Genomic DNA, 23,662 nt, shown 5'->3' on the forward strand with positions numbered 1-23,662 from the left:
TCCCTCAGAACACTGCGAGTTTGTGGGGGAGATGTTGGAAGACTCTGTGAGAAAGTTGTATCTGGAGATGCGTGGACCCTGCAATCATGCCGAGCTGTCCCAACAGCCCTGGGGGCCTCCAGGTGCAAGTCTTCCCTGCACAGGAGGCCCCTCAGAGCCACTACCCTAGCCTGTAACTCCAGGCTGCGCCTCCCAGAGCTCCCTTGCTGCCATGCTGCTGACCGTATGTCGGGCTGCCACAGCGAGCCTGTGGTGGGAATGGAGGGCAGGAGTCAGCAGACATCCAGGCTAGCTGCCTTCAGTCATGTCGGCCCTACCACAGTCCATTCTACATGTGTTGGCCTCACAGTGCCACAGATCTGGCAACTTCCCACCCAATATTCTGTTCCTCCCTTCCCTCCCCCACAGGTTCCGTTATGGTGGCCACTGACTCAGCCATGCTGAGCTTCCTCCTGCGGGATAAGCATGAGGAGACAGGGAACAGCAGTCTGCACAGCATGACCTGCACGGTCACTCAGAATTACAGCCAGGCCTTGCCGGCAGAGCTCCGGCTGAGAGGGCAGCAGCAGACCTACACTGGAGCCCTTGGGGGCCAGGCCAGCATCCACAGTGACTTGATCAGCCTGGCCTTGATGGGACCTGCACCTGGGATCTGGGGCATCGTCAGATTTCAGGCAACCTGACTCACAACTTGGGCCTGTTGGGTGATGCAGGTAGGAGGCTTCTCAGCTGTGTGGCTTCTCCCAGAGTCTGAGAGTCCAGAGCTGAGGGCAGGGGCAAAAAAGACCCCTGGAGCCCAAAGCTGTGGCTCCAGGCCTTTCTGCAACCTAGACTTGTGGAACAGCTCTGACCTCCTGTCCTAGTTCTGAGGGGCTGCTCTTTAGATGACTGGAGAGACCCAAGATGTCTCAGCAATGTGCAGATATACTGCCACCCCAGCCTCTTGTTACAAGACTGGAGCCTTTTTCTTAGTAACAGGGAGTCCACAGGGACAATGGTCTGACCCTAAATATGAATGGGAACCGCAGTGGATCAGATGAACTTAGCCCTTCTGAGGGATGGGAAAAGCCGTGAGTGACACACCTGGAGTCTTTGGGAACAGTGGGACTCTAGGAGTCTTGGCTCAGGAGCCCTGCAGAATTCCAGCTTCCATTCTGACACAGTAGGCTGGATTGGGCCCTTTTGATGGTCTCTGCTTCCAGTCACTATCATCTGTTCTGGTGTCTCACCTGCAGGACAGACCTCCAAGGCTGGGGTGCAAGTGACCAGTGCCCAGGAGTCCTCCAACCGCTCAGCACAGATGGGATTGTGGAGTGCAAACTGTCGCCTCAATGCCAGCCTTGACCCCTCAGGCCCCACCATGCCCAGTCACCATCATGGGGCCGTCCCCTCCTCCATACACGGCCACAGGCACATCCAGGTGAGTAAGAAGAGGACTGGGCTTTGGCTCACCCAGTGTGACAGAAATCAAAGGACCTTGTAGGTTAGACAAGTGAAATAGTTGTTTTTCTTGTTGCTGGGATACAGTACCTAGAAAAAGGTTTGTCTTGGCTCACAGTTTTAGGGCACAGTCCATGTGGTAGGAAGGGCATGGAGGCAGGAGCGTGAGGCATCTGCAGTCAGGAAGCAGAGAGAGGGGAATGGTGGTGTTCAGCTCCCGCCCTCCATTTGATTTGGTCCCGGAGTGTAGCCTAGGGAATGCTGCTGCCCAAATTCAGGCGGGTCCTCCCAGCTCAGCCTAATCTAGAAAATCCCTCAGGGACACACCCAGAGGGCTATCTGTTTGCTGTTCTACATCCTCGGAGGTTGGCAGTTGCTAGCAGCCATCACAAGGAAGATGCCCACAGTCATCCACTGCCACTCATATGATCACCATCACTGATATTGTCACTGTCACTCATATAGTTGTGAAGAGTGGAGCCAGGCTTATTATCCTAGCTACTTGGGAGGCTGAGGCAGGAGGATTGCAAGTTCAAAGCCAGCTTGGGCAACTTAGTGAGACCCTGTCTCAAGAAGAAAAAAAATATTTTTCAAGACAGGGTTTCTCTGGGTAGCCTCCTCTGTCCTGGCACTCATTCTGTAGACCAGGCTGGCTGGCTGGGAGATCCTCCTGCCTCTGTCTCCCAAGTTCAGCAGCTTCAAGGAGGGAGACTGACTTTGGCTTACAGTTCATTGTGACGGGGAAGTCAAGGCAGCAGCAGCTCACAGTAGCTGCTCACATCACAAGCCCAGTCCGGAAGCAGAGTGAGATGTATTCCGGCTTTCAGCTCACTTTCTCCTTTTTTTTTCCCCCCCGTCAGGGTGGTGGGGGATGGTGCTGCCCACATTCAGGGTGGATCTTCCCACCTCAGTTTCTACAAAGTTTCTCAGAGGCATGTGCACAGAGGCATGTGCACGTACCAACACCACCCAGCTCAAGAAGAAAATTGAAAAGATGGCTATAGTTGTGACTCCAGTGATAGAATGCTTACCTAACTTGTGTGAGGTCCTGGATCCAATCCCTACACACACACACTCACTCACACATACACACAGTCACCTTTGTGCCTGTCACAGACTGACCAAACCATCATGGAGAGCATGTAGATTTCTATGCCTTTTTCCCCATCTGCAAGGTGAGCTATTAACAGTCACTGAACCTTCTAGAACAGTACCTAGTGTCAGAACACACAGATGCTTCCTTTGGGGTCCGGTTAGGGAAGAAATATCCACTTCCCACCGGCTGTCTCCCCGAGTCTCCTGCAGTGGAGACACCTCTTCTGCTCAGCTCCAGGTACCAGGGCTCTGACTGGGTAGGGTGGTGAGTCATGGAGACCTACCAGGGAGTAACACTGCATGACACTGGGCACTTCTGGCAGTATCGGCTGGGGCTGAAGCCTACTTGAACTGACCCTTGTGGTCCTTGTCCCCAGTCCCTTCCTTACCCTGTGACATGCTCTGGTCTCCAGCTCCACATGGCCTTGGTTCCTCTTAGTGATCCATTAACTATCCCTTTGCAGTTGGACATCAGCCCAGAACCTAAGAGGTTCTCTCCAGCCTCTGCCATGGCAGCCAGGGTAGTGGGCACTCTAAGCATCATGGGTCAGGTAGACTCCAGGGGTCTGCTAATTCTGAGCTACCTTGACTGGGTGCAGATGAGGAACTGATTTCCTACAGATTAATGTGTTGAATGTAGGGCAGTGTCTGCCCTGTCCAAGCTCCAGGACCCAGGCTGAGGGGGGAACTGCACACAGGACCCACAGTTGGGACTGCCGCCAACCTTGTGCGAGCTCTCCAGGGAAACTGGCTACAGGCCTACCCAGGCTTCAGTGGCTGTGTGGGTTTGTCCCACTGGATGTGGTTCTGAGGGACACATGAGGAGTGGGAAACAGAGGCACCTCTGTCCTTGCATAACCATTCTCCCTGACCATACAGCCCACCGAAGGAGGCTGCAGAGGCCTGGCAGGCGGCCCAGGATGGAGACATTCCAGCAGAGCTGGTCACACCTTGGGGCCTCAGAAGCCGGGGCAGCACTGTGGGGTTGGGTACAAGATAGGACCCAGTGGAGGGGGGCTTCCTGTGGCACCCTGATGAGTGACACCACTCTATCCAAGCACACCCACAAGCTAAACATCTTCTGAGATTGAGTTTTTAAAAGTGTGAGTCTGAGGCAGGGGAATTGGTAGAGTGGTAAAGAATACCTGTTGCTCTTGTAGAGGACTCCGTCAGCTCCCAGCACTCACACGGCAGCTCAGAGCCATCTGTAACTCCAGGGCTCCAGCACCTTCTAACCCCAGGCACTGCACATGTGTGATACACAGACATACATACAAACAAAACATCCATATACATAAAATAATAGTTTTTAAAATGTAACTCTGGTCTGGCCGGTTTGGGGCAGCTTGAGACTATGTGCCTGGGTAAACCAACTATCCTGATCTACAGCCAACACTGCAGACAGCTATGGCCAGGGGTGCCCACCTTAACCCTAATCCTCATCTCTTTTTCAGTAATGGGGGTTGAGATTTTACCTAAGGCCAGAGACAGCTGCAGGGGGGCAGGGGGGAGCAATGCGCTACAGAAAAGGCCAGCAGGCTTCTCCACAGAGGAGATAAGATGGGAAAACCTGCCAGGTGTGGCAGTGCACGCCTTTAACCCCAGCCCTTGGAGGCAGAGGCAGGTGGCTCTCTGTGAGTCTGAGGCCAGCCTGGGTTACAGAGTGAGTTCCAGGACAGCCAGGGCTACATAAAGAGACCCTGCCTCAAAAAAGAAGAAAGAAGGGGGAGGAGGAGGAAGAAAACCTATAGGCCTTGGGAGTCTCCCATAGGGGATAGCAACCATTGACAGTAGTTGATGAAGGAGCAGAGCCATGTTCTAATAAGACTTTATTAACAAGAACAGATGCACGATCTGAGCAGCCCTAGGTTTGTGACCCTGTTTCCCACCATTAGGACGTCTTCACCTTCTCAGGCTCACTCTGGCTGTGCTCCTTGGGTCCCTCCCTGGAACACTCTCTGTACCCTGCTTCACTGATGGAAACCTGTATGACTTCAGGCCTGGGGCTCTGGGGTGTGGCCAGCTTGGAATGGTCTGTCCCTACCATGTCCCCGCAGGTCTCCGTGGACACTTGTGATGGTGCTGCCAGCTTTGAGCACTCCAAACGTATCTCAACAGGCCCTCTATCCATCAACTGCTCTATAAACTACTGGGCCCATGACGGCCGTCTGGAGCTATGGGGCCACTGCCAACACAACAGTGAGGTCCTGTTGCAGGCCGGACTGCCAGATGAAAACAACATGCAAGCTGAGCTACAGATACAGGGTGAGCTTAGATCCAGAGGGCAGTATTGAAGTTTTCTTGTCTGCCAGGCTGCCCTTGAGCCCCAAATAAACATGTGGACACTATATTAATTATTAAACTGTTGGCCAATGTCTAGGGCTTCTTATTGGCTAGCTCTCTCTTAATTATTAACCCATAACTACTAATCTGTGTATTTCTACATGGACTTGTCTTACCAGAGAATACCTGGAGCATCCTGTCTTCCTGGGCTCTACATGGAGTCTCTTCTTGGTAGGCTCTCCCTGCCTACCTTTTCCAGAATTCTCATCTCCTAGCCATGCCTATCTTCCTGCCTCTACTGACTATAGGCCAAACAGTGCTTTATTCTTCAACCAATAAGAGAAACATATGTACAGAAGAACAGTCCCCATCAGGGCATCCCCTGGGCCCAGATCTAGTCCCAGCCTTGACCCAGGAAACCCTAGCTGGCTCTGGGCTCTAGGACTGACCAAGATAGCCTGATCCTCCACAGGCTACCCCTTAGAGATACACAATTTCCCAAAATGGGGGGGGGGCTAGAAACTGCAGGAGTTTTACTCTGAATTCTGGCCAGGCATCTAAAATCACAATACAGGTGGCCTGGTCTCCCTCCAGCCGTCCCAAGGGACTTCTGCTGGCAGGATGTCCCCTGGCTACACAGATCACTCCGGCCTGTCCTCTGTCTGCATGGGACCACCAACTTTCCGCGTCTGTCTGTTCTCCTGCAAGGACACCAGGACTGGTTTTGGATCCCAGCACCTCCATTGTCACCTTTTTGTTTTATTTAGTCACACCTGTAAAGCCCACTTTCTGAGGTCACACTCACAGATAGGAGAGGTAAGACTTTAGAGTGCAGACACAGTTCCACCCATGACTGAGAGGAGGAGAAGGCTGGAGTCGGCAGTGGCCGTGCACTTCCAGCCAGGCCAGCCTGCTGCCACATGCCAGTGCCCCGTGACTGACTGCACAGCTCTCCTGGTCCCTGGAAGTCAGCTCTGGAAGGGCCACTGTGAGAGTGATAACAGCAGCTTCAAGGAGGGAGACTGACTTTGGCTTACAGTTCATTGTGATGGGGAAGTCAAGGCAGCAGGAGCTCACAGTAGCTGCTCACATCACAAGCCCAGTCCGGAAGCAGAGTGAGATGTATTCCGGCTTTCAGCTCACTTTCTCCTTTTTTTTCCTGTCAGGGTGATGGGGGATGGTGCTGCCCACATTCAGGGTGGATCTTCCCACCTCAGGTACCAGTTCTACGAAGTTTCTCGGAGACATGTGCACAGACTGAGGTCTTTGGTAATGCTAGATCCTGTCAAGTTGACAACCAATATTAACCATCAGAGCCTCAGAGCACCACCCCACCCCACCCCACCCCACCCCACCCCACCCCACCCCACCCCACCCTACCCTTCAAGTTCTTCGCAGCTGGCTTATAATGAAGCCAGGCCTTGAACTCTGATTCCAGAGTCTGACTTTACATTCTGTCTGTCCTCCAGATAGATGCAGGCTCTGGCTCTGGACTACTCTGGACACTGGGTGGTTTCCCTATCATCTGGATCATTTTCCTCTGACCTCAAATGTTTCCATCTTGGTCATTCAGCCTCCTGGGGGTGTGGTAAATGGGGACTTTGCTCACACTGGGGCCTCAGGTCACTCATGAGAAGGCATTGGGCTTGCTGGGGATTATACTAGTTCCTAGCCCCCAGAGAGCCCCCTCCCTTCCTCCATTGCTCTCTATGCCTAACTGTCCCAGCCCACAATGACACTTCCTGTTCAGTGTTAGCTGTCATGGTGTCCCTGACAGCCAGGAGTCCCCAAGCATAAGATCCACATCCCCTCCCCTTACTATAAACATAGTAGATGTGTGTGATTGACTACTGGATGATGCAAGACGAAAATGGATGTTTTCTAACCCAGTACACTCCCATCTCCAGCTCCTCTGGGGTGACGTCACCTGGGTGCTGTCTTGAGGTGGGTGGGCTGCAACCATTTTACAGATGAGGAAATCAAGATTTGGGCTTCAAGGCACTGGCTATCCCCTGGGCTCAGACCTAAGCTGTGAGCCTCACCTAGTATGACACACAGTAGGAACCACTTACTCCTAGGCTCCTAGCTCTGTCAGTCATTTTCCATACGTAGCATGGGGGTGTGAGCTCTTGGACCTGCCTGTTCTGGAGGGACTGTGTGTGACAGCCATGGAGAGGTGACCCAATTTGGGGCAAAAGTTGCCAGAGCTGTCCACATGGCAGAAGGCGTGGATGCTGCAGCCTGGGCCAGGTCTTTGGTGACCTGTGAGTCCTTCACTGAAGAAGAGCTGCTGGTATCTGGTCAATGCCACTTTCAGGACAAACCATTCTCTCTTCTGCGAGTTTACTCGACAGGTGTTTCTGAGTGCCTGCTAGGCCAACAGCTGTACCCGCCAGCACTGCAGAGCACAGATAATGCCTGCCTAGGCTGTTGTCCCCATGGGCCACAAGTTGCTGTGCCTTGTGATATGATGAAGACGCCCAGCCATGAGGGTGGCAGGCAGGAATGGGGTGGGGCTTCTCAGAGGAGGGTCCGGGGATGTCTTGTGATGGATGATATCATGGAGGCTTGGGAAGGTGAGCAGCTGGTCTGAGGTCAGCCGATGATCCCTCCAGGCCTGCATGGTAGCCTTTCTGCCAGTGTGCATGGGTTGCAGCGTGTCCTTGTTGCAGTCTCCATTGCTCTCCTCTCCAGGGAGGGAGGGGAGTTCAAGTTCTCACAGTTCTTGCCACTCTGTCTTTAGAGACCAAGACTTGGGCTCACATGGTCCTCCGCGGCAGGGACGGCAAGGTGAGTGTGGATGTGGCAGCCCTGCTGGCTTGGCTGCCAGATGGCACACTGGAGGCGACAGTGAACACCAGCCACACGGTGCATGCTTTCCAGAGACTGGGCCTGCCCTCCAGCAGCCAGGTGAGGGGCCACAGGGCCAGCCCGCCACTCTCCAAATGTGTTACCCCTCATCCAGGTCCCCATGTGCCGAGCAGAGGACAGACAAGCCGTCACAGCACTTTGTAGTTTGCAGAGGGTCTTTAAACAAGCAGACAAACAAATAAAAAAGTTGTAGCCTGGTTGTGGTGGTGCACGCCTTTAATCCCAGTACTCGGGAGGCAGAGGCAGGAGGATCACAAATTCAAGGCCAGCCTGGTCCACAGAGCATGTTCCAGGGCTACACTGAGAAACCCTGTCTCAGAAAAACAGACAGTTGTAGCCAATTGCCTACGAAGCAAACTCTTCCTGCCACAGGCCTCGTGCCCTACCTACAACCATGGTTCTAGCTACTCTCTGCCTGTCCAGTAATGAATCAGAGCTGAAGTCCAGCTTCGTTTTTGCTGAGGAGATAAGGCTCAGTGTTATGAGCTTTGCTTAGTGCTCTGGGCTCAGTACTCGGTGCTAAGAGCAGAACTCGGGCTGTCCCACGCTTTTCGTCCTTCTGACACCCGCTGCGGTGCAGGACAGCACATCCTGTGAACACCACCTCCAGTCAACCCAGCTCTGTCACCCCAGCTGTGTGACCTTGAGTTTGCCCTCTCTGTGCCCCCAGTCTCCTCATGTGTGAATAGTAATACTCCTGTTGCGTGGAGCTGTGCAGATCCGTGTTGTTAGCTGAGGGTGCTGCGACACCATTGGCTGTGAAAATGCGGGTCACACACGCGGTTTAGGTGACTTGCTCAAATTCATGTGGCAAGCAGGCAGTGCAATGAGGACTCAACCTTGTGTTTCTGTGGTCCCCACTGCATGGGGCTGCACCCTGGTCCTGTCTCTTCCAGCCTCTGTGCCTTGTCCCCGTGTCAACGCCCACAGCCATTGCTGTCTGTTCTACAATTCTGCTGAGAAAGGAGAGGCAGCTCCTGGTGTCCCCCAAAACAGAGAATACCAGACTCCCCTTATCCCCAGTCCATTTGGTTCTGAGCCCTGCCCATGAGCCCCGTGTCCAGGGACAGCCAGGAGTCAGGGCCTGCATGCTTGCAGACTGAGCAGATTTTGTTCTGGGGCTACAGGTCACATAGCCGTCTCTACCGATATCTAGGGCCCTCAGCACCCCGACAGTATGTGTCTTGTTTTCTCTCCCACCCCTACTCAGCTACTATTCCAAGAATACTGGACCACGGAAGACATGAGTTCCTCACTGCAAATCACTTGCGACACCCAAGATATTCTGTCCCTCCATGTCCGTGGCCAGAACCGTGCCAACAGGTGGGAGCTCTTGATGGTTCTGGGGGCTGCCTAGGAGAAGGGGAACTGGAGGCATCTGGCATCTGGACCCTGCTGGGCCTCAATGAGACATGGCAACGATCACAACCCACTGAGATTACAGAGGCATAGAGGCTTAGAGAGGCATAGTAGCTTTGTCAAGGTCACCAAGCTCTTAAAAATTCCCTGACCTCTGGGACAGCATGCATAAGTACACACACACACACACACACACTTTCTCTATTACCAGCCACTGGTCTTGGTGGAACTCTCTTGGGGCTTGGGACGCTTTTCTGTTAAGAAGGGTGTGGGTTACCAGCTCCCCTTCTTGAACTCAGTCCCCACTTGTTAAAGGTGCGCCCTATGGCTCTCACCTGGGTGAGGCTGTGCAGTGCCTGGGGAAATTTCTGATTGCTGGGCCAGGAGAGGAAGACTGCTAAACACCCTTGGGTGCATAGAACAACCCCAACTGCAGAGACCGCGGCCCCATGTATAAGCCACTGGTGGGGGGGCTAGCGGAGGGTTCCTGGGAGGAGGCTGGGAGGCCTGTTGCCTGTTGCCCACACCCCAGAGGGCTCCTGCTATGCAAACCTAAGAGTTTGGGCAGAGCCAATTCTAGATTAAGGGTGTGGGACAAGAAACAGGGCCGGAGCTAGGTGGAACCTGCGTTGGGACCCATGACCCAGTGCCCTGGTGACTGTGACCACACTTGGATGGACGGCTCACATTTGGGGCCCCTGACCCCCTCTCCCGGGGTAGTGCTGAGCCGGATGCCCTCACGCCAGCTCCGCCCTCTCTTTCCTTGCTTCCAGCAAAGAGCTGCTGCTGTGGGGTGGGCACCACCTCCCTGCTCTCCTGGACTGCTGTCCCCACTCAGTCTCTGCCACAGCCAAGGTAACTGCCCTAGCACCCCCGGCTTCTAAGTAGCTCCAGACACTGCCAGAGGCAGTCCTGTGCATCCTGGGCAGCTGGGTGTGTGTACGCCCTTGTCTGTCAGAGGCCTTCAGTGGGCCCCATGGGCCACCCCCAAAACTCAAGCATTGACTTTCCCAAACATCCCGATGTTTACATTCCAGAGGGGCTCCCCTGGAGCTGGGAGGTCTGTCCACCCTGGCACCTGATGCCTGACACCACCCCCCAACCTGGTGTGCCCCCACCAGCTGCAGCAGATGCCTGGCCCTTGAACAGAGCTGACTCCACCACCACACCCTGAATGCATTACAGGGAGGCCTGGGTAGACAGGATGACTTGTTAGATCATGGCTGAAGGCTACCTCTGCATTGTCACTGTTCGTGTCCTTGTCTGTCTCTGAGTCCCCAAATAAGGAGCTCCTACAGAGAATGCCTACTCTTGCCACAGGGACCAATACAGAATAGCTGCTTGGTAAAGAATGAATGATTAGGTCTGCCAACTAGCTAGTACCTCCCCTCCCCTCCCCTCCTCTTCCCTCTTCTATTCTCCCTGTTGCCTTCCCCTTTGTCTTGCTATAATGTCCTGTGCTACACCCGACCCAGAGCTTTGTGCACGCTAGCCAAGCTCTCTACCACTGAGCTACACAGCTCCTACCTCAATCCCCGGCCGCTGCATTTTCATACTAGCCACAGACTTCATCCAAAGCCCTCCTGATCATACTGTTGGACACCCACATGTGACTAGCCCCAACATCCCATAAGCCAGGCGTGGTGGCACACACCTGTAACCTCCACGATAGGGAGGTAGAAGTGAGAGGAGCAGAAGGTCAAGGTCAATCTCAACAACATAGTTCATTATGGGCCAGCCTGGGCTACATGAGACCTGTCTCAATCAACAACAAAGAAGTCACCATGAGACAGAGCAGACTACACATTTTCAGTGTAATTGAGTTAACAAGGCTATGTCTTTACTCCTAAAGACCTCAAGTGTTTTGTAGAACAAGGATTTTTATATAACACAGTATAATTACAAAAATCAGGATGTTTATTTCCTTAGAGACCTGGTCTTATGTAGCTCAGGCTAGAACTTCCTTTTTATCTGAGTGCTTTTTTGAATTTGAGATGTTCAGATGAATATAAGTGTACACCCCCATACCTAGATTATGCAGTTCTGGGGATTAGGGTTTCTATAGCTGTGAAGAGACACCATGACCACAGCAACTCTTATAAAGGAAAACATTTAATTGGGGATTTCTAATAGGTTCAGAGGTTTAGTTCATTATCATCATTATCACCTACTAACTGAACTACATCCATAGCTCCATTCTTAAAAATTTGAGACAGTCTGTTTATGCAGCCGAGGCTGGTCTTGAACTCACTGTCTTAGTTAGGATTTCTTGCTTTGAAGAGACACCATAACCATGGCAGTTCTTATAAAGGAAAACTTTTAATTAGGGACTGACTTGCAGTTCAGAGGTTTAGTCCATTGTTATAATGGTGGGAAATACTGTGGCATGCAGGAGGACATGGAGAAGGAGCTGGGAGTTCCACATCTGGATCTGAAGGCAGCAGCAAGCGAGAGTGACACTGGGACTGGCTTGAGCATCTGAAACCTCAGAGCCCACACACTTCCTCCAACAAGGCCACACCTCTTAATGGTACCAATCCCAAAGAGCCTATTGGGGGCCATTTTCATTTAAAGCCCCACATTCCACTCCCTGGCTCCCATAGATTGGTAGCCATATTATAATGCAAGACAGCATTCAATCTAACTTCAAAAGTCCCCATAGTCTATCACAGTCTCAACAAAGTTTAAAAGTCCAAAGTCTCTTCTGAGATTCTCGAAATCTTTCACTGTAATCCTGTATAAAATCAAAATGAAAAAGCAGATCACATCCTTCCAACATACAATGGCACAGGATATACATTACCATTCCAAAAGGGAGGAAAGGGAGCATAATGAGGAAATACTGAACTAAAGCAAGACTGAAAAACAGCTGGGCAAACTCCAAACTCTGCATCTCCATGTCTGATGTGAAAACGCTCTTCAGATCTTTAACTCCTTTCAGCTTTGTTGACTACAACACACTTCTTTCTCTTGGGCTGGGTCCACTCCCTGTTAGCAGCTCTCCTCAGCAGGTATCCCACAACTCCATCATCTCCAACATCTTGGGGTCTCCAACACAACCCAGGCTTCACCTTCACAGCTTCACACAATGGCTCTCTAGGCCTCCATGCAGGGACACCCCTGACACAGGCCTGGCCTTGGCAGCTCTCCTTAGCTATGGTGGAAGATTCCATAACCCCTTTTTTGTATCCTTGACTCTAAAAAGTCAGAACCACATGGCCGAAGCTGCCAAGTTCTGCTTCTTGCTTGGGGCTGGAACATGGCCCCCTTTTCAAACACATTTTCATCAGTTTTCTGTTTTGATTATCTCCTTCATTGTCAAAGCTTGGCTGTCCTAAAACTAGCTCTGTAGACCAGGCTGACTCAGAGATCTGCCAGCCTCTGCCTTCTGAGTGCTGGGATTAAAGATATGCACCACATGCCTGGCCCTAAGATTTTCTTTAATTCCTTTTCACAAGTTAGAGCTTAGTTTGGTGGGGTCTTGCTCATGATTTCACTTAGCATTGGATTTTTCTTTAATGTTTACCTCCTGGAGCTCCTTTTCCCCTCCAACTGTACATTTTGTAAATTTCCATGCTCAGCTTGCTCCTTTTCATTATAGACCTGTGTAAGATGGGCCACTAACCAGGTGGTGGTGGCACACTCATTTAATCACATCGCTTAGAAGACAGAGGCAGGTGGATCACTGTGAGTTTGAGGCCAGTCTGGTCTACAGAGTGAGTTCCAGGATATCCAGGATGACAAAGAGAAATCCTATCTCAAAACAAAACAAAACAAAACAAAACAAAACAAAACAAAACAAAACAGAAAGACTGGCCACTAATAACCACCCAGTACAGTCAGGATGTCTGGAAATCTCCTCTGTCGAAGCTGTTAATCCATAACTCTTCAATTTAGCCTCAGGCAGACTTTTAGGAAAAGGGCAAAATTCAGTCATATTCTTCACCAAAGTACCACCACATATTAATATTCTTCTCCTCTGAAACCTCTTGAGCCAGGGCCCCCATAGTTCAAATCACCTTCAGCACCACTGTCGTCCATGCTCCTACTAGTATGGCCCGTTAAGGCCTGTTTAAAGTACCCAGTAGGTTTTCTAGTCCTAAATTCCAATGTGTTTCATATTACTAGTCTGGTCTATGGCAGTAATACCACACTCCTGTTATCAATTTTGTCTTAGGATTTCTATTTCTGTGAAGAGATACCATGACCGTGGCAACTCTTATAAGGGAAAACATTTAATGGGGGCTGGCTTACAGTTCAGAGGTTTAATCCGTTGTTATTATGATGGGAAACATGGTGGTATGCAGGCAGATATAGTGCTGGAGAAGGAGCTACATCCAGATCCGACAGCAGGAAGAGAGTGGCATTGGGCCAGGCTTGAGCATCTGAACCTCAAAGCCCACCCTCACAGTGACACACTTCCTCCATCAGGGCCACACCTACTCCAACAAGGCCACATCCTCTCATAGTGCCACTCCCTATGAACCTATCAGGGTTGTTTTCTTTCAAACCATCACACTCACTATGTAGTCCACAATGACCTTGAACTCACCACCACTCTCTCCTACTTTCCCTATCTCAGATTCCCCAAGTACATGGCGACAGGCCCATGTCGCCAGGCGTGGTACAAACTTGAATGCTGAAATAACACTTGGATAATAAAATTCCCAACTGTTCAGTAAGGCCTCTTAAATGTTTAGTCCTGGGTTTAAACCCATGGCAGGACCCAGAGCTGCACAGGATGCTCTGTACTATACCACTTTTACTTTGTTATCCTTGAACAGAAGTCTGAAAACTTGGCTGAAAAAGCCAGAAAGCAAATGCAGGGAATCTTCTACTTCTCTGTGTAACCTGACTTTTTATTATTGTTTTAAATTTTTATGTGTATGTCTGTATGTATTGCTATGTGCATGTGGGTGTAGGTGCCTGCAGAGGCCAAAAGTGGGCATCAGATCCCCTGGAGTGACAGGCTAGAAGCTACTCCACAGGGTTTGAGAACCAAACCTGGGTCCTGTGGAAGAGCAGTATGCATTCTTAACTGCTGAGTCGTCTCTCCAGCCACCAATGTTTTCCTATGAAACTTTTAAGATACAAAACAGTTAAATTTTCACCACCCTCCTCTATACCCACTGCCTAGATTTTCCCTTTCATCTTTCACCACTAAATTTCTTTAAAAATCCTCATGTTGCTACCTTGACATGTCCACGCAGTCAGTTCACAGAACATCCTTGTTTGTGTCTTTGGATTGTTTGTACCAGGCGAGGCTTAGCTTGAACATGCCGACACTGCCTCTCAGCCTATTGAAAGTGCCATTTTCTTAAATTCCGGTTCTTACTTTCTCTTATTATTTTGTGTGTTGTTGGTGTTTTGCCTGCAGCATATGATGTATATCTGGGCATCATATGAATGTTTGGTGCCTTCAGAAGCCAGAAAAGGTCATGGGTTCTCAGGGACCAGAGCTACTGACAGATATGAGCCACTAAGAGTGCTTGGGACTCAAACCCAAGTCTCTGGAAGGGTAGCCAGTGCTCTTAACCCAGTAATAACAGCTAGATTTGGAGAGGAATGAAGACAATGTTGACACCAAAATATGAGCACCAATTCTTGTCCCTTTCCCCAAGCCTTTGTGACTCTTCCCTGGGAGACTGGATATATACTAAATGACAGAGTTATTCCACCAGCCCAGAAGGTGGCACATCATTTCATACAATTTTCATGCCAATTCATTTAAAAAGCAAGCATCCTTATCCTTATCCATAAGATTAAAAGGCCAAGGCTCTGGAAACCAAGGACCTAACTGTCACTAACTCAACCCAGGCCTAGGAGAGCCAGCCTGGAGCCTGGTCTACCACTCTGAGGCATTGTCCTTGTGCAGCACTGCCCTCTGTGGTCACAAGCGATACCACAACTAGATTCTTGTTGGCTGTTTTTGAGCTAGTATCTATCTGTATCACTGTTACAGCCCAAGAGCATAAAGAGTGCGGCCAGCATCGCACCTCAGGGCCTGCCTAGACACAAGACCCTTATTTCATCAGATTGTTCATCTCAGGTAGCTGTAGGTCCCTTTCTGGGGCTCTGGGAGCAGAGTCTGGAGCCAAGCATCATCTGACTGAGGTCTGACGGTTTCTCCGCTGCACTTTTCCCTTCACCAGCTCCGGTACTCCAAGGATGAGACCCAAAGCACCTTTGTACTAGAGATGGAAGAGCGCCGTTTCCATGTCAGTGCCGGTCTACTGGATGCTAAGGATGGCCTAGCCAGCGTCATCCGGCTGCAACAGACCTTCCCCCAGGTGCCTAGGTCCTCAGAAAAGGGGAGTTGTGCTTGAGGCTTAGCTTAGGCCCCAGCGCAGCTAGGCTCTGAGGGGGGCAAACTGACTGTAAGGGACTCTTGGCTGTGTGTCTCATCTTCATTCTTCATTGATCATCTCCTAATCCTAGGCATTGTTCCAGGAAGAAGCACAGGACAGAACTGGTGGGCCCTGACTGTCATTGAATACATAATCTAGTTGAGGCAGGTGACAAAAGCCACATAAAGAAACCATATATATGATTATGGGGTCAGGAGGTGTCACCTGAGGAGGTGACACTTGAGCCAATCCTATGTCTGGGGAAAGAGCATCCTATGCTAAGCACCTGGGGTAGGGATCACTCTGAGAACTGGCTAGGGGCCCCGGGCCGGGACAGGTTAGATAGGGATGGCAGGAGGAAGTTCAGTCTGCAGATGCGGGCCCGTCAGCCCACCCAGGCTGGAGTCTCCACTACAACCACCTTCCTTCCAGGCCCTGGAAGGAATGCACCACCTCACCCTCTCCCTCCGTGCTGTCTGCTCACACTTAGGATGTATTTAGCACTGTGGTCCTGACCACACACAGCTTCTTTTCCTTTCTGGACCTGTCTTCCCCTCTCCACCCCAGGCTGGTGTATGGCTTGGCTCCAAGAGGCCATGCACTGGCTATCCTATTGTTTTCCAGCTCAGCACCCTTCCCCCAGAGCTGGCCCTGAGGACCGTGTTCCAGAGGACACGAGGCACCCACATCCTGCACCAGGTGGTGCAATGGAATGGCAGGGAGGCAGCCCTCAATGGGAGCCTCTCCGGGGCCCACTCAGAGCTCTTGGGTGATGTCCGTCTTCAGGGTAAGTGACTGAGCAGGCGGAGGCATGGGGTTAGGGGTGCTCTCACTTGCCATGGGTGAGTGCCTGCTTGTCCTTGGTGCTATTCTAGGCCCCAGGGAATCCTCAGGACACAAGATAGCCAAGGCTCAGCCCTCAGAGGGGAAAGGCAGAGAGCTAGGAACCCCCATGTCAGCAAAATCACAGAGCGCGTAGGGATCCCCAGCACCTTAAAAAACAGTGTTTATGGGGGGTATGACTGAAGTCTCAACTTCCAGGAAGTAAAGGCCAGAAGGTCAGGAGTTCAAGGTCATTCTCAGCTATATAAAACCTTGTCTCAAGTAAATCAAAATTAAAAACAAAAGCAAATCGGCTTGGTGGGTAAAGCGCTTGTCATTAACCCTGACAGCCTGAGCTGGGCCCACATACTGAAGGAGACAATCTCGCACACATGCAGTGAAGTGTGTATGTTCATGTGCACATACAAATAAATAATGAAAGTCCCTTGTCCTCAATGAAACAAAGTGCCTTAAAGTGGTCAGAGGAGCAGCAGGGAGGCCCCTGGTAGGCTTTATGGTCTCAAGGTCACAGCCACTAAGGGGAAGGGCTCTGGACCTCTGCTGATCTCAGCACCCTCTGGCTGTCACCTGAAGCCTGGTTTGAAGCCATCAACAGTCAGCCAGGGTGTGCCCCATGGTGACTGCTCAGGGGTCAGGAGAGGAAGTGACAACAGACCCCTGAAGACCATGACTTGGATGTGGTGCCCTGTTGGCCTCAAGGAAGAGTGGCATGGCCTGAGGCCCCTGGCTGGGGCTCGGAGGTGACTCTGAGCTGGTGTGGGTTGGCTGCTCAGTGCGATTGGGATAGGAGGAAAAAAGAACAGAGTTCCCATGGGGACAGTTAGGATGCTTTAAGTAACACTGGGACCGAACATGTGGCTTCCAAGTTCTGTAGAGTGGGTGAGAACGTGGCCACCTGCTTGAATGGTTTTGTTATCAGCTGAGTCCCCGAACCAGTCTCCCGCTGTGACCTTACCACACAGCTGTGACCTCACTGCCACCCTCTCCACTCGTGTCCCCCACAGTGGAGCTCTCCCACCGGCTGACTGTGTCCCTGCCACGTCACTGCAGCCTCCACCTGTCCTTGGAGTACTCAAGAGACAGCCACCGTGGTGACCTGTCTGTGGCCTGGGACAATCAAGACCAGGTAGGACTGGCAGGAGACCCTGGGAGGGGCGCGCCTTGCTCAGGGGCCTGATGGGAGTCAGTCAGCTGCGCTAGGTGCCCAAAAGTGGGGTCAGAGGACCTGGGTTTCAGTCCCTCAGGAGGAGCACAGCTTGTTTTCAGAACCTGAGACTGAGCACAGAGAGCTGCTGTCACTCCTCTGGGGTCACAGCCAGGGTGGTGCCTGTCTTTAGCCACTCCCCCAGGCATGCAGCTGTTGTACCAAGTCTCCCCAGCCTCAGGCTCCTTCCCTGTAAATGGGAGGGAAGGGCGTGTCAAGGAAGGGCGTGGCTCAGCACTAGATGGGGGAGGGGAAAGCCTTGTTCACAGATGCCTGCCTGGGGACCCGTAGGGTCCTCTCAGTTGCTCTTTCAGCGATGCCTACTGTGTGCCAGCATTGGAGCCCTGGACCTAGTTTTTGCATCTGTGGACGCTGGGTTTGTTGTTTTGTTTTTCTTTTCCTTTTTTTTTTCTTGGTTTTTCGAGACTGGGTTTCTCTATGTAATAGCCTTGACTGGAACTCGCTCTGTAGACCAGGCTGGCCTCAAACCCACAGCAATTCGCCTGCCTCTCCCTCCCGAGTGGTGGGATTAAAGGTGTGCACAACCACACTAAACTCTGGGTTTTAATGAAGAAAATGGTTCTCAAGAGGCTCTGAGTTCCTCAGGGAGGGCTGAGTGGGGGTGGCTTGCCTCCCTAGCCCACTGTGTATCCTTGAACTTGTGTGGTGTCTCTGAGCCCCCTCTTATCACCAGTGAACAATATATTAGGCCAGCAGAATACAAGCAGGTGCGTGGGATTTTGTTTTTAAACCTCGGAATCTGTGACAAGCATCATGGAGCAAGTGTCCAGAGAACTGGATCTGAACGGCCAGGTGAGCCCTTTATGGGAGACAAGGCTATCACCCAAGGACCCCAGGAATATGAGTTATAGGACAGCAAGCGCAAAGGCCCTAAGGCCAGAGCTAAGAGGAGGCACCGAAGGAAGAGGCTGGATGACAGTAGGGCAGGACATTTAGGACCCAAAAGGGGCTGTCTGTCATCAAGAAGGGCCTTTCCCAGTTTCCCAGTAGGGGGCTCTGAACAAGGAAGGCAGAAGCCCCTGTAACCCCCACTTCCTCTCCAGGGAAGATGAAGGCAGCCACAATCTAGCCAGCATCTCCCTGTCAGAGGCAGTGACAGCCTCAAATCTGTTCCTCCCTCGTGCAGGTTCAGCAATCAAGGGACAGAAGCTCACCTGTGACTCTGGAGGTCACCTGGGCTGAGAGGTCCTCTATGCACAGTGTGGCCTGGGATGGTTGCCTAGCTGCTCAGGTACATGCTGGCTCCCTGGTGAGCTCTTGCCAAGGGTCCTCATTCTGGGCCTCCAAGCAGGCCCCTGGCTCCTGTTCTTGTCAGCTCCAGGGAACCAGGGGCCTGGGCCCTCTGCAGGCCTGTGGAGCCCTGACTCAGACCCCAGTCATGTTCAGTGAGGCACAGAGAGCCAGGCTCAGGGCAGATCATTTACAGGGGGCCTTGGCAGCTATGGCAGTGCAGTTCTGGGTTCGAGTGCTGGCTATGCCACAGGATCTAGGCCACTCATTCTTCTGGCTGAGCCTTGCTTCATCTGAAATGGGTGCAATAGTCATGTCCTTCCAGAAAGTAGATCAGACACTAGATTGGCAATAGACAGTACTGGTAGTACTGGAGGTCTGCTAGTCATGGGGTAGTAGGCAGGGGAGGGCCCACCGTCCCAGAAACGGCAAGGCTCAGTGTCTCCCAACCAACTAGGGCTTCCAGTGGGGCTAAGTGAAGCTCTTCAGAGTGTGAGACAAAAGCCAGACTGTACTGAAATTGTGACGGCTGGCTGAGAATGTACCCCTCAGCCCTTCTGTACCTCGCCAGGCTTCTGAGACCTGGGGTCACTGGCACCTGGTCTCTGTGTGGGTGGCAGTCACCCCTGTGGGTACTGTGGACATTCTCTCCTATGTGATAACCCCCATGTCATGAGCTATTCCAGAAGCATCAGCTGCCCCAGTGGGACAAGGTCTATGCAGAGGCCACCCTAGAGCACATCCTGTCGGCCCCCTGTGCCAAGCACAGCTTCCAGGGGACAGTGGAAACTGACTACACACACAAGTTATGCCACACCCTCCACCTGGGGCTTTGCAACTTGCCTAGGGTGAGTCTGCGGAGAAGGATGGGGTGCAGGGGAGCCAGGGGCCCTGAGGCTGGGGAGCACCTGGGACAGGCAGGGTGTGACCAAACCAGGCAGAGCTGTCACTGGCTCTTCCCACACCAGCTGCGTGGCACCTGTCTTCTCTGTCTAGTTTATGTGAGAGAAGGAAGATGTGTATAGGGAGATTGTGACTTTCAGGAGGCTGTGAAAACAACAGCTGTTACCACCACTATTGCTGAGGCACACACTGGGACCCGTTCCTGACACTACCCTGCGCCCCCACCATTCTCAGGTCCTCCTATCCATCCATCTCTTACTCTTTCCTGTCCTTCACCTACCCATCCACACGCATGCTTACCTGCCTTCCCACCCCACCCTCCTGCTATCTACCCACCACCCACCCACCCATTTACGGATCCACCTGCCAACCCACCACATCTGTCTATCCATCTGCCCACCCACAACACATCTGCCTATCCATCTGCTCACCACACATCTGTCTATCCATCTGCTCACCATCCCCCATCTGTCTATCCATCTGCTCACCACACATCTGTCTATGCATCTACTCAGCACCCATCTGTCTATCCATCTACTCACCACATCTGTCTATCCATCTGCTCACCACATATCTCTCTATCCATCTGCTCACCACCACACATCTGTCTATCCATCTACTCACCACCACACATCTGTGTATCCATCTGCTCACCACATCTGTCTATCCATCTGCTCACCACATCTGTCTACCACACATCTATCTATCTGCTCACCACCACACATCTGTGTATCCATCTGCTCACCACATCTGTCTATCCATCTGCTCACCACATATCTGTCTATCCATCTGCTCACCACAACACATCTGTCTATCCATCTGCTCACCACACATCTGTCTATCCATCTGCTCACCACACATCTGTCTATCCATCTGCTCACCACATCTGTCTATCCATCTGCTCACCACACATCTGTCTATCCATCTGCTCACCACACATCTGTCTATCCATCTGCTCACCACATCTGTCTATCCATCTGCTCACCACACATCTGTCTATCCATCTGCTCACCACATATCTGTCTATCCATCTGCTCACAACACATCTGTCTATCCATCTGCTCACCACATCTGTCTATCCATCTGCTCACCACACATCTGTCTATCTATCTGCTCACCACCAAACATCTGTCTATCCATCTGCCCACCCACCACACATCTGTCTATCCATCTGCTCACCACAACACATCTGTCTATCCATCTGCTCACCACAACACATCTGTCTATCCATCTGCTCACCACAAATCTGTCTATCCATCTAATCACCATACATCTGTCTATCCATCTGCTCACCACCACACATCTGTCTATCCATCTGCTCACCACCACACATCTGTCTATCCATCTGCTCACCACACATCTGTCTATGCATCTACTCACCACACATCTGTCTATCCATCTACTCACTACACATCTGTCTATCCATCTACTCACCACACATCTGTCTATGCATCTACTCAGCACCCATCTGTCTATCCATCTGCTCACCACATCTGTCTATCCATCTACTCACCACATCTGTCTATCCATCTGCTCACCATATCTCTCTCTATCCATCTGCTCACCACCACACATCTGTCTATCCATCTACTCACCACCACACATCTGTGTATCCATCTGCTCACCACATCTGTCTATCCATCTGCTCACCACACATCTGTCTATCCATCTGCTCACCACACATCTGTCTATTCTTTTGCTCACCACATCTGTCTATCCATCTACTCACCACCACACATCTGTCTATCCATCTGCTCACCACCCTCCCCACCTCTTCACCCCCTACCTCCCAGGGGTCATAAACTCTTCTGCAAAAGGGCAGTCAGGGTGCTTAAGGTTTAACAAACCATCAAGTCTCTCATTATCCTGTTCACTCCGCTGTGCCATGAAAGCCTTTTCTGCTGAGTGAGAGGCAAGGCATTGCCACTGTCCTGGATAGCTGTCCAGAGTGGACAGGTCAAACTTGTGTGCTTAGGGCCTGGCAGACGGTGGGAAGAATAGGAGCAGGGCTTAAAAGTGGCCTCGGGGAATGTACAGGTCCTGCAGTGGTCACACATGGGCACCCATGGAGGCATGCTTCACCCACACAGGCACCTGTGCAGGCATGCTGCACCCACACAGGCACCCGTGCAGGCATGCTTCACTCACACACATGAACCAATGCAGCAGGCATGCTGCACCCACACAGGCACCCGTGAAGGCATGCTTCACTCACACACATGAACCAATGCAGCAGGCATGCTGCACCCACACAGGCACCCGTGCAGGCATGCTGCACCCACACAGTCACCTGTGCAGGCATGCTTCACTCACACAGGCACCTGTGCAGGCATGCTGCACCCACACAGGCACCTGTGCAGGCATGCTGCACCCACACAGGCACCCGTGCAGGCATGCTGCACTCACACAGGCACCTGTGCAGGCATGCTGCACCCACACAGGCACCCGTGCAGGCATGCTGCACCCACACAGGCACCCGTGCAGGCATGCTGCACTCATACAGGCACCCGTGCAGGCATGCTGCACTCACACAGGCACCCGTGCAGGCATGCTTCACTCACACACATGAACCAATGCAGCAGGCATGCTGCACCCACACAGGCACCCGTGAAGGCATGCTTCACTCACACACATGAACCAATGCAGCAGGCATGCTGCACCCACACAGGCACCCGTGCAGGCATGCTGCACCCACACAGTCACCTGTGCAGGCATGCTTCACTCACACAGGCACCTGTGCAGGCATGCTGCACCCACACAGGCACCTGTGCAGGCATGCTGCACCCACACAGGCACCCGTGCAGGCATGCTGCACTCACACAGGCACCTGTGCAGGCATGCTGCACCCACACAGGCACCCGTGCAGGCATGCTGCACCCACACAGGCACCCGTGCAGGCATGCTGCACTCATACAGGCACCCGTGCAGGCATGCTGCACTCACACAGGCACCGTGCAGGCATGCTGCACTCACACATATGAACCCATGCAGCAGGTATGCTTCACTCACACACAGGCACCTGTGCAGGCATGCTTCAGTGTCTAAGGGGCCTTGTTGGAGAAGATTGTGGGTGGGTCAGTAAGATCTGCCACCTCCACAGCCTGCTTACAGCAATCCAGGTGTAAGGGCTCATACCAGGGTCCAGGGGGATGAGCCTGTGTCTTCTGATTTCTGGAACTTCTGCTGTCTTCCTTCAGGCCCTCTCATTCTCTGGGGAGCACAGTCTGGACCAGCGTGCACTCCTACTGCGTTCTCAATGCCAGCTGGGTCTTGCTCCAGACCCTGACCAGGGCCTGCACTTTAGCCTCGCTCTCTACAACCACAGCCGACCTGATGCACCGGACTTCTGTGGGCAGCTGGAGGTAGATGTCTAATCTCCCTCTCAGTTTTCTATGCTAGCAGCCCCACTGCATGGGCTGCCCTGCCATCTAGTGGCCATCAGTGGACCTTCAGGCCTACACCCTGCTGGTCCAGTACTTCCTTTCTGGGGAGTATGTGCTGAACACCTGGGTCTGTCCAGGAACAGAGTGGTTCCTCCATTACTCCACGGCTCTTGCCTGGTCCACAGAGAACTTCCAAGACAGCCAGGGCTACACAGAGAAACCCTGTCTGGGGGTGCAGGTATGCCCAGACACTAGGGCTTTAGTCAATTCCAGATGTAGTCAAGTTGACAACCAAGAATGGCCACCACAGATGACATTTCTAGATAAGGCCATACACAGAGGTCATGAGTTCTGGGCCTGCCACTTCCTAACTTACAACTAAGCCTGCTCTGCCCCAGCTACAAAGTGGTGCTTGATGCCACTCCTGGAATCAGAGGCCAAGCACTTGTCAGACACCCAAGATGCTTGGTCCCCACCCTTCATCTCCCCTTACTCCACTCTGGGGTCTGTGAGATGCACAGCCTCGGCCCGGCCCCCAGTGTGTACCTCCCCCAGAACCGCAGCATTTTGCATTCATGGTCTATTTAACCTCATTTTCCCTTGACTACCTCTGCAAAGACACCAGACTGATGAATGTGGCCCAACCCCTAAGACTCAAGGGCTCCTCTGACTTCGGCTGAGCT

General features: G+C 52.2%; 1 protein-coding gene across 1 annotated transcript in view; it reads left to right on the forward strand.

The window, feature by feature from the left end:
- LOC106022374 overlaps positions 1–23,662 on the forward strand; it is a 115,713-nt gene that overhangs the window by 81,806 nt on the left and 10,245 nt on the right. Inside the window, 14 exon segments of the mRNA XM_040747920.1 lie at positions 409–657; positions 1,236–1,420; positions 4,593–4,824; positions 7,173–7,394; positions 7,562–7,728; positions 8,900–9,012; positions 9,822–9,903; positions 15,201–15,338; positions 16,020–16,182; positions 17,243–17,364; positions 18,590–18,688; positions 18,752–18,922; positions 19,380–19,541; positions 22,794–22,958. Of these exon segments, the coding sequence (XP_040603854.1) occupies positions 409–657; positions 1,236–1,420; positions 4,593–4,824; positions 7,173–7,394; positions 7,562–7,728; positions 8,900–9,012; positions 9,822–9,903; positions 15,201–15,338; positions 16,020–16,182; positions 17,243–17,364; positions 18,590–18,688; positions 18,752–18,922; positions 19,380–19,541; positions 22,794–22,958 (2,270 nt within the window).

This window comes from Mesocricetus auratus, unplaced genomic scaffold, assembly GCF_017639785.1.
Source record: "Mesocricetus auratus isolate SY011 unplaced genomic scaffold, BCM_Maur_2.0 Super-Scaffold_100007, whole genome shotgun sequence".
Classification (NCBI taxonomy): domain Eukaryota; kingdom Metazoa; phylum Chordata; class Mammalia; order Rodentia; family Cricetidae; genus Mesocricetus; species Mesocricetus auratus.